This window comes from Dermacentor andersoni, chromosome 3 (genome assembly GCF_023375885.2).
Source record: "Dermacentor andersoni chromosome 3, qqDerAnde1_hic_scaffold, whole genome shotgun sequence".
Taxonomy (NCBI): Eukaryota; Metazoa; Arthropoda; class Arachnida; order Ixodida; family Ixodidae; genus Dermacentor; species Dermacentor andersoni.
This window is the reverse complement of record NC_092816.1, coordinates 126,054,089-126,074,092: the sequence shown is the minus strand read 5'-3', so window position 1 is coordinate 126,074,092 and position 20,004 is coordinate 126,054,089. Positions and strand designations below refer to the sequence as shown.

Genomic DNA, 20,004 nt, shown 5'->3' with positions numbered 1-20,004 from the left:
GACGACTTGCCCGTTGGGCATCGCGTCTACAAAAATATACATTTTCTATTATGTATAACTCAGGGCGCCTGTATAAAGACGCTGACTGCCTTTCCCGCAATCCCGTGGATCAACCTGACGATACCGATGCAGACTCGGACATCAGTGTTCTATCCCTGTCTGGCTTCCTCCATATTGACGACGAGGAGCGCAAAGATCCTGTTCTTCGAACACTTATGGAACGCCTAACCTCCTCACCCAACGACCTGTCCCTCCTGATGTTCACCTTGCGCGATGGAACTTTATACCGTTGTAGCGTTCTTGGTGACGTCCCGGAGCTCCTCCTAGTCGTTCCCAAGGTTTCGACTCGCCGTACTCCAGCCACTTCACGACGCTCCTACTGCTGGACATCTGGGCATCACTCGCACATACAACCGGCTGCGGCACGGCTTCTTCTGGCCGAAGATTAACGCTCTGTGGGGCGTTCGTTATGTCGCTTCTTGCGACCTGTGTGAGCGCCGGAAGACGCCTGCTATGCCTCCCACTGGTTTGCTTCAACCAATTGATATCCCTACAGGGCCTTTCTTCCGTGTGGGCCTAGACCACCTTGGCCCCTTTCCGATTTCCCTCAAAGGAAACAAATGGACTGCTCCAGCAACCGATTATGCCACGAGATGTGCCATAGCACGAGCGGTACCAACCAGCTGCGCTACAGATGTCGCCGGTTTCTTGCTATACCACGTAATCCTGCACCTCGGCGCCCCTCGCCAGTTGCTGACGGATCGCGGCCGCTACTTTCTATCGAAGGTCGCCGATGATCTGCTGCGCTCCTGTTCTACAGAACACCAGATTACTACCGCGTACCACCCTCAAACGAACGGCCTCACCGAGAAACTCAACCGCACGCTGACTAAAATGCTGGCCATGTACGTTTCCGACGATCACCGCGAATGCGTCGTCGCTTCACCATACATCATTTTCGCATACAACTCGTTCCGTCACGACACTGCCGGATTTTCACCATTTTACCTTTTGTTTGGCCGCGACCCCACCTTGCTCTTTGACACGTTGTTACCTTCTGCAGTACAATCGCCCAGCACTGGTTACACTCGCGATGCTATTGACTAAGCCGCCCAGGCACGAGATGTCGCCCGTCATCGCCTCACACTCTCGCAAGCTTCACACAAGCGACGCGACTACCTTCGGCACCGAGACTACCATTTTTCACCTGGTTCCCTTTTCCTTCCCTGGACGCCTTCACGTCCCATCGGCTTGTCGGAAAAACTACTTTCCCGTTATTGTGGTCCGTGCTAGATCTTACGCCAACTGTCCAACGTTACATACGAGATCGCCGCAGTCGGTCAGCCTTCAGTGCCTGCCTACGTCACCAGCGATGTTGTTTACGTCGCCAGGCTCAAGCCCTATGTCCGCCCATTAAGTGAGGCTCTATAACTTGCACCGGGACGGAGCTACTCCAGCGGGAGGGTGATGTTACGGTGAAGGGAAGGAAGAAGTTGAATTGGACTAGAGGAAGACGAAGTCTGGCAGTTGCCTGAACCCCATATACACCAGTTGCTAATATACACTATATATATATATATATATATATATATATACATATATATATACATATATATTACGAAGGACCGGAGCTAATGCTTGGAGCAAATAATTGGAGGGTACACGAACTTCGACAACATACGTATAATAGAATGAATTGTTAGCGAGCGCCTTGGGGTGCATTGCCAAGATTGTGGTTGTCGAGTTCTCCTTGTGCAAGCGCATGTATTTGCGAAAGGAAGCGATAACAAGCTCAAAAGAATTCAAAGGAGCACAATATATCTTTAAGAATCGGTTATCTGTGTTATGGTATTCGTTCAATAGAAATAAGCGTGATTTCCTATCGCGGAATATCTGACATATTTGGTGGAATGCTTCCTACATATTGATTTTTTGGGGGTCTTCGCTTTTCATCTCTTTAGCTGCGTTCATGGTTGAAAGTGCATTTTCAGCAGCTCTCAGACAAAATAAAATGGTTCGGTTAATACTTCAGCCATGTCTATCAACGTTCCGTTCTTCGTGTCTAATTCTCACGGAAACATCGACAACGCTGCACCAACTACACCCTAAAGGCCAACCTTTGCGATCTTCCAAGAGGCGAGGGTGTGAGGCAAAAGCGGAAAAGAACATCCAATGCCCCGTATCTAGCAGTTCTGGTAAATTGGCCGTGCGTTATAGCTGACGTAGCATCCTACAATTCCTGTCTGTCTTTTCGGGAATTGTAGCTGCCGATGCAGAATCTCACTTCACGCATCGTGCTATATTGTTTGTTGACGCAGGCTATAATGTTTCAATTATAAAGCATTGTCTTGCATCAAAACGAGAAACCGCCGCTGTCTTCCTAAAATAATCCTTACTTATTTTATATTCCTTCCCTGCGTTGACCTTTTCAACTACAATGTGCCGAATTGTGGACATCAGTATGCTGTTGCAGAGCAAAAAGAAAAATGCAAGATTTTGTCTTCCACACAGCTGATTGCGCCAAAATATTGCCTGTTATGTTCCACCTTCGGACAGTGACGCACCTCAGTAATGGTACATACACTGTTTAGGTTTATTGTTAGGTAGAAGAGAAAGCCTCGCGAGCACATACTTGCTAGTGGAACTTTCAGTTGAGTAGTGCAACCGTTACATTCGTTAGAGCAAAGCTAACGTGACTAATACAATCTTGCCACCAGATAAGTCATCCCTCGCATTGCTCTTCCGTGGTGTGTTTAGAACTGCAGCGTCAATATGTCACAGCATCGTTTTCTGAAAATGTGCTCTTCCTGCCACAAGAAGATTGCGGATCTCAACTTTCATGAACAATCCGGTTCAAGTTGTTTTTCATTCTATGAGAGAGCTTGCAGATGTCTCAAATTTTTTTTTAGTGATACACCGGGATCTTTTTTTCTAAATGCAACTTCACATCAGCCTTCCATCCCTGCATATATATTGTCAATGCAATTTTCGCTTGTACAGCAATCTTGCATTTTCCCCACGGTTTAGTTTTGCAGTAGAGTACATATTAAGAAATGTTTTCTTCTATTGTAGGCGCCAAGGAATATTTATATCGAGCGGATAGGTGCTATTTGGCCTTACAAAGGTTAAATCGCTGTGCTGGGAAGCGCAGCCTGAGAATATGTTTCAACAAGGTAACCGACAACACAAAATACGACACGGACACCACATGAAGCCTAACTGCAGGGCTTTATGATTTCTACGGTGTGAACGTGTACGCCATTGTCATAATAATTTGATCGTTAACTTCATTGGTACGTATCCTTTCATTGGTTGTAGACATACTACAGTTTTGCTCGCAAAAACCACGGGGCTTACCGAGTTAGAGAGCTTATGAAGGATAATACGTTCGTAGGTAAGCAAAAGGAATAAGCAGTTTGGTTTGCCTGCCATCTGCCGCACAGAAAGGGAACCGTTAAAACTGGGAGCTCTTGTGCAACTATTTACTTACTATGTGCGTATGTACAAAGCATACGCACGCTTTCAGGTAAACAATATTCTAAAGATCGTTACTGAGTGCACCGTGTAATAAGTTAATCGTGCACAAATCAGCTTTCGAATCGCTAAACCGGTGGCTAGTTCAATATTATAGCTAATGTTATGTGCTTCTATTCAAAAAATTGCTGGTTGTAAAAGTGACAGAATGAAAGACGGAGTGCGACAATTAGCTATATTATAGCAGAATGCACAATAAGAAAGTGCGGTAAAAAATGTTGTTGGCATGGCAGAGTTCCACAAACTGATCTCTATCAAAAAGCTTCCGGCCTTCATCGTACAATACCGTTCACACATACCTCGGATCGGTCTGTCGCGATGAGGGAAGCGCAGGCCTGGAACATGCCGGCAGCTTTTTGCCATGAAGTCTGACCAGTGGCTGGAACTCGGGCAGCGTACGCGGCTCCTATTATGATGCTTATCATAGTATGAGTAGCCTGAGAGAGTTGACGAAAAAGAAACGGAGCAATTTTACACATCATAAAATTTACATCCAAGGTTGCCAAGTCACTGTAGATCTGACCGTATAGATGCCGTACTGCGTAACGGGATACTACTCTAATCATACGTTTATTCAGGCCTAGAATCGGTAAAAAGGAGTTTATGCTCGCGCAATTTTGCAATACAGAGCACAGCACATCACAAACGTTGCAGGGAAACATCGCTTACAATTAGGCTCTTGCAAATGTGGCCTGATAGAAGTTGATAGCGGCCGCACTCGTAATCTGATGCTTACTCTTACTTCGCCTGGGAGCAACATCTAGGATAAAAACCACACATATACATCTGCCCGTCAGTATTTATGACTGTCGCAATAATAATTAATTTCATCAATTGACATCTTTATTAAGGTATCTTATCCAAAATACTGCCCGGTTTTTACCACGTTCATTCTACAAGAGGCGTAACTAGGCGACAAAGAATGAGCAGCTGTCACGTTGGTGTCGATCGTTATTTACCTGGGGAGCAAAATGCTCAAAACTCATTGTAAAAGGCGCTACATTCAGGTAGTCTTTGGTAGCGGTGTTCGTAGCACGAGTAAGAAGGACAATCTACGAAGTACCGATACGCCAAGTGCACATACTGCAGGATTAAACTTTAGCGAATGTTTGTTTGGAAAACCAGCCATGTGGCAACCTCACAAGCGAATTAATCACGTAAAGGTTCCAGCTGGTTTGTGGTTATTGATTACAGATCTAATGATGTCCACCGCAACTAACTTGGTAACCCTTCCAGAGTTTAAGTAAGTGCAACCAGTTCATTTAACTGTGCCTCCGATAGGTCCGCCGTCCTTGCTTGCACTCTGTTTAAAGTATTCAGTGAAGTGACTGGTGTAAGGCGATCCCAAGTGTATAGAAGTTCCTAGAAATATGTAGGCTTGAAGTCGGTAGAGCGATAAAAAAATATCGGTGTAGGGAAGAATTTTTGAAAAGAAAGTATTTTTCACGGCGAGGACATGTTGTCTCATCCAAACACTGGCTTGAGCAGCATGCTTTTTCTTCCCCCTCTCTTTGTATTGAACTAAATGTACAGAGACCTTCCTACGCAATCAGCATCAGCAGCTGCGTCTGACGCATCACCTGTACAGGTCCAATTACGCACAACAATCAATTGGCTCAAAAGCTCTTCACACCGCAACGGTACATGTAGCCTATCGTGGCATACCCTAGTGAAGACGTTAGGGCCCGGCCCCTCCTTGAATGTGCCGCATACAAAACGGTAGAAGTCTTCGCACGGGTCTGCTTCGGGGTCCAGCTTCTGGCGCAGCCACTGCGCCATGAAGTGGCACTCGTCAGTCGTGCATACGTTGTCGCTCGCACCAACAGATGGCGAAACAGTTGTGGGGAGTGCCGTTTCAGCTGAAACAGTTGTCGGGAGTGCCGTGTCAGCTGAAACAGTTGTCGGGAGTGCCGTGTCAGCTGAAACAGTTGTCGGGAGTGCCGTTTCAGTCCCCAAAACAGGTGATGCCATAGGAATAGGTACAGTCTTGGCTGTGGAAAGAGGTCCATGAGCTTCCATTGTGTGTGACTGCCGGGTGCTTATTGACTCGACGCTCGGCACAACCATGCTACCACCCGGAGATTCTGGCGCTTGCGTACCCTGTTTGCGGGAATAACACAGTGATAAGATTACCTACCTGTAGCACCAAATTGCTATTACGTAGCCTATCTTTACAACTGTTATCATGTATTTAGAAACTGGAACAAGGCAACCCCTAGTTCTTTTTTTAGAATTATGATGGCGTGGCGGCGTTGTAATGATGTAGAAAAGGAAAATGGATGTGCAGCTTGACAAGATCGATAAATTTTACAACCGCAAAAAACAACTTCTGCACGTACTGCATTTTGCACAAGCAACATAGGCTTCCTAAAGAAGTTGCTCTACTCACTTCAACTTGTTTATTTCTGGTAAAGGCTGCATAGGTAAGTAGAGTAATATGCCGCATACTTTAAAACCGCTCTATTTATGCCTGTGAGCTCGTGCTGGCTTTATCATTTTATGATTCACTGCAATAGGCTGTATATTTAATAAAACACGTATTCTCAGCATAAGTTTAAACGTTAACGAGGCGAAAGATATTATTATGCTTTTTGTGCATCCTACTCCGCCAAGATTTGCAACAGCTTGATTCAGGCTGTGAAATGTAGACTTGGAACTACACCATGCGTTGAAAGCAACTACATGGATTCAACGCCTCACTCTCTCGTCATTACTTGCCGTAAGCCTTGCGACCATCCCCCTTCTTTCTTTAAAGGAAGTTTTCATTGCGCCCCCTCCTGGACTTTCCTGACGGTGGCTGCTTTATGCTGCTGCTGTTTTGCTGAATAGATCATATAAAACCAAAAGTATACAGAATCTCCACTACAGTTGTCTAAGTATGCAAAAACATACTGCCACATATCAATTAGCGCACCCCTACTATAATATTGCACATGCATTTCTACGGAGCCCTATGTATCCAATTGGGTATTCTGTCTGATGAAATTTATTTGCCTTCTTGATTCAATATAACTATCATCGCTTATAAAGCTACTAGTCATGTACATTTACAATATTGTAAGGATTAAATGTCTTGCCTTGGAGAAATATACTATTTTGTGCACATGCGCAGCATTACACTGTTCGCATCACTTTTCGCGTGAGGGATCGGGGGTAGTCGCCAAATAATTCTCACGCATTAAAATTATTGAAAATGAGCCCAATAGCGGAATCGAACCTCAGTCTCCCTGCGCAGCAGCCCGTAGCTTTACTCATTATTCTCATCATTTCCAACATATATTTGTACGTACTGCAGGACGAAGGCGCCTCCGAGCGATCGCTATTATCCCCCTCTTGCACTCGATGGTTCGAAATTGCAGGAACAAATTTACCAATTTAATCATCCCTTCCGATTTTGTGCCATCTTAGACTGTGCTTCTTTTCCCTTGGTACCCATCATGTTGGTCTAATGATCTACAGTTATGTACCCTACACATTACATAGCCCTGCCCAGCTGGGATGTTTCCGCTTTATTGTCAACTTGAATATCGAAGAGTTTCTGGTCATTATGTTCGAATAAATTATATAATCATTAGGCTACAATCGTACGTTTGCTACAATGGCACGTTTGCTTCTATAGTAAGAACGTAAACTAGATCTTCCCGATAAGTGCCTCGTGGGCTACATTGTGCAGCACGGGTGTGGGAGAGAACACAGGTGCCCGCACGTTTCCTTCGCACCAAACAAGCAAAAATGAGATGGCCAAATGTAAGGCACTTAGTTAAGCTCTGCACGAAAGCATCACTTCATCGATTCCAAGATGTGCTTTGGATCTACACATTTTCTTTTTTTTTTCGAATTTTAATTGGTGGTTTAGGTACGCAGCCCTTCCAAATGTCATGTAGACAGAAAAGCGCATAATTCTGCTCGCTGGAAAGTATTCCTGATCAGCAGGTATTAGAGGTTGTGCTGCGATCACTGAAAGATATATTGGATGGTATTTCGAACCAGACAGACGCGCGCTCGAAGATGCGCAGTTGAAGGAATCAACAGTGGTCAACGAATGAATTTCACAGAACCTAACGTTTCCACAAAAGTAATTTGCTTCTTCAGTGCCCCGACAAAGACTACTTTCCTAATTGAAACGTGGCCTCGAGTCAAATGACCGATTTGTGTATTTTTCCCTAGTCTATTATACAGTGTATAAGCGCGACTTAATTACGACGTAGAAAGAAATAGATACAAAGAGGCAGCGCTTCTGTATCTGTTTCTTTCTACATCCTTGTTCGGTTGTGCTTATAAACTCTATCAGGGATTCTAACGAACCAGCCAGCCAACGTGTCTTTTGCCGAGAGATATTGAAGCATTATGACATTGAAGTATTATCACTTTGAAATTTAAGCTTATATTATCTATATTGAAGCTTTGCTTTCTATGTCTCGTTTTCACTGTGTTTGGTGCATCGTATTGTTTGCTTTCCGACTGGGTAACTTGTGCAAACACTGGAGGTAGCGCACTCGTAAAGTGGGACAGTTCTCGGGGCAGTTTCTATCCATGGTCACTTGGTCACGGCATCCGTCGGTTGCTGTATTGTGTAAGTGTTAACCTAGTGGACATGTCCATTTCGTCTGCTACTGAAGGACTGACTATGTGTAAGCTCCTGTCTCCTTGTAACACGTGTCCCAGCCCAGCCATTCAGAATTTCAGCCGCAGTAGAAATGGACGAGTCCACTAAAATACCCCCAGGATATAAACAGGTGAACTGCGTTAACAACATCGTTTCACCTAAATTTTAATGTTTGCAATATATGTCTCCCTATTTCTTTATTTTTCTCTCTCTTTTCTTCGCCGTTTAAACTCGGATAGTGACACCGCTCTCACCTTCATGGTAGCTTCGGATAGCGAATCACTGGAGAGGAAATAGATGGTCAGGAGTGCAGTGATCATAATTCCTGGTAGCAGGCCGAACACGCAGACCATTAGCGTGATGGAATCCCGACTGCTCCCGCTTTGCCGCTTTTCGTTGTCTTCCTGAGTGTCTCCAACGGGCGTTAACAAGTAGATGTCTGACTCCTGCAGGTGGATGCTCACCTATGGGAACAGCAGTTCAAGAAAGAATAAATATTTATGACCTGGAGAACAACTTAGGCAGTTTTGTCGCAAAAAGAGCCCACGAGGACAAACGCTCGCTGCAATCTCTTTTGAAATGGGTCTTCTTCTTCGACAGTCCCCGCCGAAGAGTCGTCAAATGCGTGATTACTATACAACGTATCATATACACTCGTGCTCGAGCCACACCCGCGTAAGGGCCCCACCCCCAAGTTGAAAGCGCAAAATTTGGAGAAAAATATTTCAGCTCGGAATCAATCGCATTGGGTAGTGCGTGTAAATCGGCGAATTTTCGCGAGCAGCGTACTACCGCGTGCCAGTACGAGATGGTGGGAGCTGCGCGCAGCCCTCTGATGCAATGGTACATTCGGTGATCCGTGGTGTGCACAAGCCGACAGCTGCGTTGGCAGCATTTTTTCTTTGTTAGCTATTAAAGCAACGATAGCAAAGCTATTAAGAAAAGGATGAAATTCGCTGTTGGTGGGTGGGCAAAGATGATTACGACAGATTTTATGCTCATACTCAGGGAAGAAATAGACCAAATGTGTAGCCCCGTGGAATGGCGGCAAATCATGAAAACTGTGAAAAACGTGTGGCATCTACACAATTCTACACATATTTATGTCGCGACTCACGTAAATATTTTGTCAATAAGGAACTTTAGAATTGAGACTGAAGGATCTGTGTTCCCAAGCCACGTGGGTCTGCTCTTTTGGGGTTTACAAGAACAGCAGCGTCTAAGATATGGGTCAAACGCAGACAACTTTGGGTCAAGGTCTTGCGATGCCGCAGTAGGGAAAATGGCGCTTGAGAGCAAAAAAAAAAAAAAAGAAGGAAAGCGTTCCATACAAGTGAAAACCAACAGAATGCTGTTTTAAGGAAAGCGACGCCGCGAGGGTGACCCAAGACGGCTTAGGGATCCACGCTAGTTTTGATTTTACTCTCTAGGGTCAACGGGAACGCAAGAACCCAAGACTGGCTTGGGTTATGAGCATGCGCAGTTGCCGCCAGCGTTTATCTTCGGTCCCCAGGCCACTTTGGTCCCGAAGTCTAAGACCTTCTAATGACCGTGTGGTTTCCATGTTCTTTCTAAAGGTAGCATTGACGTGTCTTTCGTAAAGCGAACAGCTTTCGTTGCCACTTACGTCTGTTTCCGTGGCTGGTGGTCGGTAGTTTCACTTCCACCGTCGGTACAATGGCGCCGATGCAACAGGCGGGTGCTGTCTCGCTACTGAGCTGCGTGGCGCGTTCCTCGCCAAACGCCAACTGTAGTATTTGATTGCCACAGATATTGTATGCACACGCCAGGGACATTTGAACCGTAGCCGTGGCAGACACCGTGCTGTTCCGTAACAATTCCAAGGAAGATAAAATTATCGCCGCGTGCCCCACGCTATATGCGCCAGTTAATGCGTGCGAGGGTGAGCAGACGACGGTGGCTCGATATCTCTCGCGCAACGCAGGAAAGCGGGGAGGAAGTGCACCGTCTCCCGCCGCGGGTCACGCAGCAGGCGCCCTACATCGGCGGCTTCTCCGGGTGGCGTGAACGCGCGTGGTCTTATCTTCAAAGCAATCTGCAGTAGGCACATGTGCGCATAGTGCTGATAGCTTCGTGTGAACTGTCTGCTAGCCACATACTTCGCGTTAATGGGAGAAGCAGCACGAAGGTAATTTTGCTCGCTGCTGCGCCCGTGCTTTCTCACTCCAGCGTTTTGATAGCCATTGTGCGCGGTCATCGAGTGAGACGTGTTCACCTTAGATTGTGCGGGCGTGACAGCACGTTTGTTTATGTAGCTAGCAAGCGAATGTTTACAAGTTTACACGACCCATAAACTTATACAAAATTCCTATAGCTGTCTATGAATTTGGTATGGCAATAGATGCTTTGCGTTTTTTTTTGCGAAACTGCTATTTATTCTGAAGGTTTAGATGCTGCAGTGCAGCGCTTGGCATAGATAGCTTTCCTCTTTTCCCATTCCCTTCTCTCCATTTGCAGAGGCGGTAAAGGGCGCCCATGAGAGAGTAATGTGGCAGTGACGCTCTACGGCAGTGATTGCGTCCCTGCAGACAACATGGCGCAGTAGATATGCGGAACAATGGCTCTGTCCATTACATCATTATGAAATGACACAACAACCGCCACGTAAATGTCGTCACTGTAACAAACATACGCAACCAACACATCATTTATTTAATAAAGCGAGTAGCTTTTAATATGTATCCGGCTATTCGCTTGCACTGACAATCGTCGGCCATGGTTTGGGCAAAATGTCAGAAGTAATTCTCACAATACAATTGTGGCCTTAGAATTCACGTGCGGAAGCATTCTCAAAAGCTGACAGTTCACTTAAAGTTGGCCTCAAAAATGAATCAATATATATATATATATATATATATATATATATATATATATATATATATATATATATATATATATATATATATATATATATATATATATATATATATATATATATATAGAGAAGCATATACAGTGCAAAAAAGCGGACACGTCCTGTACGTCCTGTGCTACCGGGGCTTAGCGGAGAGACGAGAACTAGGAGTCGGATTCCTGATTAATAAGAACATAGCTGGTAACATACAGCAATTCTATAGCATTAGCGAGAGCGTGGCAGGTCTTGTTGTGAAACTTAATAAGAGGTACAAAATGAAGGTTGTACAGGTCTACGCCCCTACATCCAGTCATGATGACCAGGAAGTCGAAAGCTTCTATGAAGACGTGGAATCGGCGTTGGGTAAAGTCAAAACAAAATACAGTATACTGATGGGCGACTTCAATGCCAAGGTAGGCAAGAAGCAGGCTGGAGACAAGGCAGTGGGGGAAAATGGCATAGGCACTAGGAATAGCAGGGGAGAGTTATTAGTAGAGTTTGCGGAACAGAATAAAATGCGTATACTGAATACCTTTTTCCGCAAGCGAGATAGCCGAAAGTGGACGTGGAGGAGCCCGAACGGCGAGACTAGAAATGAAATAGACCTCATACTCTGCGCTAACCCTGGCATCATACAATATGTGGACGTGCTCAGCAAGGTGCGCTGCAGTGACCATATGATGGTAAGAACTCGAATTAGCCTAGACCTGAGGAGGGAACGGAAGCAACTGGTACATAAGAAGTCTATCAATGAGTTAGCGGTAAGAGGGAAAATAGAGGAATTCCAGATCAAGCTACAGAACAGGTATTCGGCTTTCACTCAGGAAGAGGACCTTAGTGTTGAAGCAATGAACGACAATCTTGTGGGCATCATTAAGGAGTGTGCAATAGAAGTCGGTGGTAACTCCGTTAGACAAGATACCAGTAAGCTATCGCAGGAGACGAAAGATCTGATAAAAAAACGCCAATGTGTGAAAGCCCCTAACCCTACAGCTAGAATAGAACAGCTGACATAAGGAAGTATAATATGGATAGAATTGAACGTGCTCTCAGGAACGGAGGAAGCCTAAAAGCAGTGAAGAAGAAACTAGAAATTAGCAAGAATCAGATGTATGCGTTTAGAGACAAAGCCGGCAGAATCATTACTAGTATGGATGAGATAGTTCAAGTGGCTGAGGAGTTCTATAGAGATTTATACAGTACCAGTGGCACCCACGACGATAATGGAAGAGAGAATAGTCTAGAGGAATTCGAAATCCCACAAGTAACACCGGAAGAAGTAAAGAAAGCCTTGGGAGCTATGCAAAGGGGGAAGGCAGCTGGGGAGGATCAGGTAACAGCAGATTTGTTCAAGGATGGTGGGCAGATTGTTCTAGAGAAACTGGCCACCCTGTATACGCAATGCCTCATGATTTCAAGCGTACCGGAATCTTGGAAAAACGCCATAAGAAAGGGGACGCCAGAGACTTGAAAAATTATAGACCGATCAGTTTACTGTCCGTTGCCTACAAAGTATTTACTAAAGTAATCGCAAATAGAATCTGGAACACCTTAGACTTCTGTCAACCAAAGGACCAGGCACGATTTCGTGAAGGCTACTCAACAATAGACCATATTCACACTATTAATCAGGTGATAGAAAAGTGTGCGCAATATAACCAACCTTTATATATAGCTTTCATTGATTACGAGAAAGCGTTTGATTCAGTCGAAACCGCAGCAGTCATGGAGGCATTGCGTAATCAGGGTGTAGACGAGCCGTACGTAAATATACTGAAAGATATCTATAGCGGCCCCACAGCCACCGTAGTCCTCCATAAAGAAAGCAAAAAATCCCAATAATGAAAGGCGTCAGGCAGGCATCTCTCCGATGCTATTCACAGCGTGTTTACAGGAGGTGTTCAGAGACCTGGATTGGCAAGAATTGGGGATAAGAGTTAATAGAGAATACCTTAGTAACTTGCGATTCGCTGATGATATTGCCTTGCTTAGTAACTCAGGGGTCCAACTGCAATGCATGCTCACTGACCTGGAGAGGCAAAGCCGAAGGGTGGGTCTAAAAATTAATCTGCAGAAAACTAAGTAATGTTTAACAGTCTCAGAACGGAACAGCTGTTTACAATAGGTAGTGAGGCACTGGAAGTGGTAAGGGAATACATCTACTTAGCACAGGTACTGACTGCGGATCCGGATCATGAGACTGAAATAATCAGAAGAATAAGAATGGGCTTTGGTGCGTTTGGCTGATATCCTCAGATCACGAACAGCAGTTTGCCATTATTCCTCAAGAGAAAAGTCTATAACAGCTCTGTCTTACCAGCACTCACGTACGGGGCAGAAACCTGGAGGCTTACGAAAAGGGTTCTGCTTAAATTGAGGACGACCCGACGAGCTATGGAAAGAAGAATGATTGGTATAACGTTAAGGGATAAGAAAAGGGCAGATTGGGTGAGGGAACAAACGCGAGTTAATGATATCTTAGTTGAAATCAAGAAAAAGAAATGGGCATGGGCGGGACACGTAATGAGGAGGGAAGATAACCGATGGTCATTAAGAGTTACGGAATGGATTCCAAGGGAAGGAAAGTGTAGCAGAGGGCGGAAGAAAGTTAGGTGGGCCGATGCGATAAAGAAGTTTACAGGGACAACATGGCCACAATTAGTACATGACCGGGGTAATTGGAGAAGTATAGGAGAGGCCTTTGCCCTGCAGTGGGCATAACCAGGCTGATGATGATATATATATATATATATATATATATATATATATATATATATATATTTACATATATATATTTCTCGTTCCTGGTATATTTGTGCTGTTTTCCAAACTACTCCGTACGCAATGATAGATTGAAAGTGCGATATATCGAACAAAAAAATAACATGTCGAAATGTTGTCAATTATAGTTGTGGCAAGGTGGTGTGAAGAAATGCAGCACTCGTCATAAATAGGTTCGTGACATTGATAATAACAGGATTATTCCTTGCAGTTACGCTATGTTATATCATTTCCTGTCAGCAAGAGTGCACCTACCGGAATCGCCAACTTCCTCATAACACGGGCCGCGCAACGAGACATTATACTAAATAGGATGAACTACCAGCAAGTTTGCCGGTTTTAACAACATTGCTATTTCTTGCAGGTACTTCTACAACTACTTAATACACTTAACTCCATCGTCGGTCGTTGCTTTTCGTCTTATTCTGCAAGTAAAGCAAGAATGTTTGAGGCCAAATAGTCAAATGAATCACTGTGGTGTTGTGGGTTAATGGGTTTCGTTTTCGGATCCAGATTCACTTGCCTTCAAGCGGCGTTACACTAATCGGCACATCTATAAAACCGGCCGTCCCTGCAATAAATCAGATGTTCGCTTCAGTACGCAGCATGGCCCGTGTCTGCTGTTACGGCTGCCGTCCCGACGTGCCTTGTTCCCTTTGTTCCGGCGCTGCCTTTAATGGGGGCCGCGCCAATACCAACCTAATTCAACACCCAAGTGAAACACGTTAGAGCCTAGCGCAGTAGTGTATCATTCAGTGAACACTTGTCTCGGCCTTCTCAATTTGATTTTCGATGTTTTCTTATTGCTAGAGGGATACACAACTTCTTAGGTAGCGCGAAGGGAATATCACGTTATGCAGCACGGAACTTGCAACCCAGGTGAATCGACAAATAAGGAAGACATCAGTAACGAATCCTTGCGCAATTGCTCATAAGTGCAAACCGATTCCCTCATCAGTCTAAGTGCTTGAATAGGAGCCCCTAACATGGCCCATGCGCCCGTCATACGCGAAAGCAAGGAAGGATATGAAAGGGCACTCTACCTTGTCTGTGCTTTCAAAAGCTGGAAACGTCATCCCTGTTTTTGGTGACAGCATATCGGCAGTTTTCTTTCTGCTTCAATAAGGTGGTGCTTGTTACCTGGACACAGCCTTCTTCTTCGTCTTCTTCTCTTCCTAACCTTATGACGGATGCCCACGCGCAGATTTTGACAAATTGTTGTCACCACATAAAGACAACGAAACCTTGCTTTTTGGTGCGCAAATCACTTTTTTTCCCACTTCAGCTGTTTTGAACGTATCTGCTATTAATCTATATAGCCTCTTATGCCAACCCTGTTACATAAGTTGTCTACTTGCTTAGGCCACTAGGTATGTGTTCCTGGTCATGATGTCGTCAGGCTCCCTGCATTACGTTTATTCGAGCTTCGTGATATTACTTTACTCATGCCCTCTTCGTCACTGCAACCCCGCACACAGTGACACCCAGCCCGACATCAAGCTCTCCTTCTCGTCATCGTCGTACAGTTCCTAAACATCGTCGTAACGCATTCGTTTCACTTGATCACTTTGGCATAGCCACTACATTGTCGTCATGCCACCGTATTCGCCATTCCATCGTAATCGTGCTTTCATCATTAGATTTTGACTATGCCGCCATTGTCATACCATCGTCGTCATTGCATCGTTGTCATGCAGACGCTATCAAGCATCGGTTGATATATCATCGTTGTCTTGCCGTCTGGGTCATGTCGTCGTGGTCCTTCCCTCTTCTTCATCAGGTTATCGACATACTGTCGCCGTCATACCACCTTCGTCATACACGCGTCCTCGGCTGATTCTGCTCATGGCGTAGTCGTAATTTAAGAATCGCCTTAATTTAATGATCGGCATATTGCTGTCGTCATGCCACCTTCTTTATACGTCCTTTTCGTTCCGTCGTAATCAATCCTTCTTCGTTATTCTATTGTCACTGCGTCGGTGTCACAGCGTCGCCGTCATGCCTCCATGCTCATAAGAACTCTGGCCACTGAATGCCAATGCAAAGTTTGACGATATCGGAGTATGTCGCATGCAGCTGAATCGAGGAATGCCTCACAACTACTTATACACGTGTTAATTAAATGCGACTTGAGGACTATGGTATGTTGCTCATTGCTCGATTGTTATCATGATGCTGCCGATATTCATCATGACATGAATTCTACAGAAACATTACAGGGCAGCTATTAGCCTCTAGTTGATCGGGTTTTTTTTTGTGTGTGTGTCTGCCGCGTGCTCACTCAAAAACAAACGGCAGCTGGAAGGTTTGGTATTTGAGTTTCCGCGTATGATAATAATGTTTTCTCATCTATTCTAATTACAATCACATCCTATCATGGCTACAGGGTGTGTGTATGTCGTCCTTTGCCAATCTTTGGACACATTGTACCTGGATAAATTCAATTACTTCAATAACGGACTTGTGCTAGGCCGAGGGCCTACAAGAATGAGTGCGTATGCTCTGCGAATCGTACTGCCACTTAGCCATCGCGGCCACTTAGACAGACCTTTGGGTGCATAAGAAGAAGACGAAAAGAAAAGTTTGTGCTTACGTCCCTGCGTGTTTCAAATCAGGCGCGCCCACCTCTCACGACATGACACCTCCAGTGCCGTGGACTCCTTCGAAGACCCAGCTCTTCGATGACGTTGTCCCTGCGGGGAATGGTCCCGAGAGCGTGGTTCATGGGAAGGCCTCAATAGTTGGCCTCTCTGAGGTCTACTGCATTCTGCACGTGTGAGGCTTCAACTTCAATGTCACCGTCAAGAGCATGGCTTCCAATGCTCTAATCATCGGCGCTGACTGCCTTGTCATTGGCGGCGAGTGTTGTCCTGTCGCTCCCGTCGGTCCGCAGCTCCCCAACGTAACCTGTCTCTTGCTGTCGTCTAAACATGTCTAAAGAACTAACCATCCGTAATTACAATAAAGCAGACATTGACGCGATTAATAGAGAATTATGTTCATTCCTCGATCTTTTCCTCCAGAGCTTTGGTAGTCGTACAGTAAAAACTAACTCGGCAATCTTCGTAGAAAACGTTACTTACCTAACCAGCAAGTACATTCACATTCGCATCGTAACTAGCAAACCAGACGCTCCCTGGCATAATGTTCATATACGACGCTTATCAAATAAGAAGAGTCGATTGTACAGGTCGGCAAAGATTTCCTCGAGTGAAGCTCGTTGGAGTGCGTACCGATTGCCTTCAAGCGAATGTGTATCAGCGCTAAGAAACGCCAGAAATAATTTATTAATGTCACACGCACTGCCGTCCATGTTAACAAATGATACCAAGAAATTCTGGCGCGTTATTAACCAAAAAGATGACAACACCATAACTCTTGTAGATTACTCTGGGAATGCAATACCCTGTTTTCATATTGCGTCCGTCCTCAATGAAACATTTATCCAAAACTTTTCTGTAACCTGGAATGTCTCCCCACCCACTGCACCTTGTTATGATTACCAGGCTAAGTTTCCAATTACAATTGAACCACGTGACGTCGAAACCGTTATTAAATCGTTGCGTCTCTCCTCTGCTCCTGGCCATGGCCTAAGTTCCATGAAATCGCTTGACACAGGATACCTGCCCCTTCATTGGAAAGTCGGTAAGGTGATTCCACTTTATAAATCAGGCGACAAGGATTCTCCTCTCAATTATCGGCCTATTTCACTAACCAGTGTCCCATCCAAAATATTGGAACATATCCTAAATTCACAGCTTGCTAACTTTCTTGAGTCAAACTCATTTTTTTTCAAGTTCACAGCATGGCTTTCGAAGAACATATTCTTGTGAAACGCAGCTGGCTTCCTTCATACATAAGCTGCACCTAATTCTTGATGCTCGCTCAACGGCAGATTGCATTTTCCTTGACTATTCGAAAGCTTTGGATAAAGTGTGTCACAAACTGCTACTTAACAACCTACAGCTCATGAACATAGACCCCAAACTTCTTGCTTTTCTAAAGTTTTCTAAAGCGCCCTCATCCCTGACACAGCTGTTGTGCAAAAGGTTAATACGTCCGAATCTAGAATACGGACGTAATGACTAGGTTCGTTTCAGTCTTTCCAACTATAACAGGACCGCTAGCATATCTACAATGAAATCAAGCTTTAATCTGCCATCCCTAGCCTAGCCTTACGTCGCAAAGCGTTTCGTATCTGTCTGTTCCAAAAGATGTTTCATCATCCACACTTGCGTAGTGACATAATTCCTCCCCCACGTCACCGATATTCGCGATTAGATCATGCTTACAAGATCGTTGTCCCATTTTGCAGAACTAACGCTTTCTTTCAGTCATTTATACCTCGTACAGCAGCAGAGTGGAATCACCTTCCCGCACTGACAGACATCATCAAAGTTTACCAGCTTTTCAAGAACGCCTTAGCTAATATTGTGTCAGTAGACACACCTGTTAACTTTTTATTGCAATACTTCTATTCTTTGTATTTCATTTCCTATTTTTTCTTGATTTGTATGCATGTAACCACTCTCCTCTCTAATTCCAATGGCCTGAGAGTGCATTAAATAAAAATAATGTCAAATAAAAAATACTTTCCGAACGAACTCCTCGTTCGGGTACTATCACCATATGGCAAGGTTCTCTCTGTCAACGCTGGTCTTATGAGCGGAAGACGTGGCGGACTCATGGGCAGCCGCTTCGTTGGTATAGAGATGGGCCCCACAACCTCTGTTCCAAGTTACCTGTGAGTCCCTGGTAATCGCGTGGCGTTTGACGACAGTGGCTTGCAATCCGTGTGCTTATGAAAAGGCTCCTGGTTGTTGTTTACGCTTCTTTATTCATAATTGTTGTCTTTAAAGGGCTGCGGTGAATTGGCTTGGGCAGTCGCGGGACTGAGAAGGTAAGGGAAACCATGGGGAACTTAATTATCTACACCATGAGGTCTCATGCTTTCGCTAGTACTCTCGAGATGAAGAAGCCTGGTCCCAGTGGCTGGAGCCTCAGGATCATCCAGGAATTCGTACTGTGTTGTGGCCTCTAGAGCTCGTTGGCGGTCGCAGCACTGCAGCGTCTCGGTAGCGCCCAGGTCTTTAGGGAGGTCGGTCGCCATTCCGTTGGGAGCGAAGCAAGGGCCCTTTGCCTGGGCCAAAATACAGCGGGCAGTCCCAGATTAAGTGTTCGAGGTCCGCTTTGGTGTTGCATGGGCTGCAGGTACCCGCCCGCGAACACTCCAGGCCACAAGGTTAGTCCTTTCTGCGAAAAGGCTGCACGAGGAATGGCAGTAAGGAGGGTGCGAGTCTGTACCTGACGGAGCAGAACCTGCTGCCATCAAGTAACAGCCTGGAAGGGAAGAGGAGGAATGTCAATGGGATTGGGCGTAGTAAAGAGATAGCGGCGCCGGTGGCACTTGGCTTCGGCTATTGCTTCCATGGGATCGTATCACTGACTGTGTATTTCCGTGTCTTCAGGTACCTTGTTCAGTAATTGTTCGGGCTGTTTCGACAGCACGGATAGTAGCATGGCGCGTGCTAGTCGGTGGGCTTGTTCATTTCCTGGTACACCCGTGTGCCCCGGAATCCAATGTAATTCAAAATTATGACCTTGGTTCTTGGTCACGCAGACGACGCACGTGGAGGCGGAGTTGCTGGACCACAGCAGTTGTTGTACGAGTGTCCTGGCAAGCTCTAAAGACATATTGAGAGCCCGTAAACACTCTGCAGTGGTGCTTAGCCTCTATTGGAAATTTATTGACTGTGTGTTCAGCATGCTTGGCAAAATCCAGGATAGCATACAGTTCTGCCGTATAGCTGTGAACAACATGTCTTGTGAGGTGGAGTTTACTGGCCCGTTCGGTTGCTTCCATATTAGGCCACGCCGTAGTGAACATTGGCTACTCCTCTGGGCCTCCGATAGAAGCATCCACGTAGACTATATGGCACCTGCCAGACTTGTTGCCCCCCTCACGTAGTTGGTGCGTATATGTCTTGTGGCGTTTGGCGCGGGCCTGTCTTGCCAATTGATTTTGTCCCATCTTCTTCGGCAGCGGCTTCGGATACGCATTTGGTACGTGCGCCCAAGGAGAAGATATCCGGGGAAGTGCCGCAAGGTTAGAGATCTCATGCTCAATTTTAACCAATGTGGCCCTTCCTGCGTTTGTGGGCTTCGGGCGTGTCAGATGATTATGCTCGTGCGTTGAAGTAACATCAGC

The 20,004-nt window shown here is 45.4% G+C and overlaps 1 protein-coding gene across 1 annotated transcript in view; it reads right to left on the bottom strand.

Annotated features, from left to right (window-relative positions):
- LOC126537932 (neprilysin-1-like) overlaps positions 1-18,906 on the bottom strand; it is a 53,233-nt gene extending 34,327 nt beyond the window's left edge. Inside the window, exons 1-4 of the mRNA XM_072286892.1 lie at positions 18,730-18,906; positions 8,395-8,604; positions 5,200-5,634; positions 3,834-3,971 (exon numbers count right to left, since the gene is read on the bottom strand). Coding sequence (XP_072142993.1) covers positions 3,834-3,971; positions 5,200-5,634; positions 8,395-8,604; positions 18,730-18,906 — 960 coding nt within the window. The remainder of the gene's footprint in view (positions 1-3,833; positions 3,972-5,199; positions 5,635-8,394; positions 8,605-18,729) is intronic.
- Positions 18,907-20,004: the final 1,098 nt, after the last annotated feature.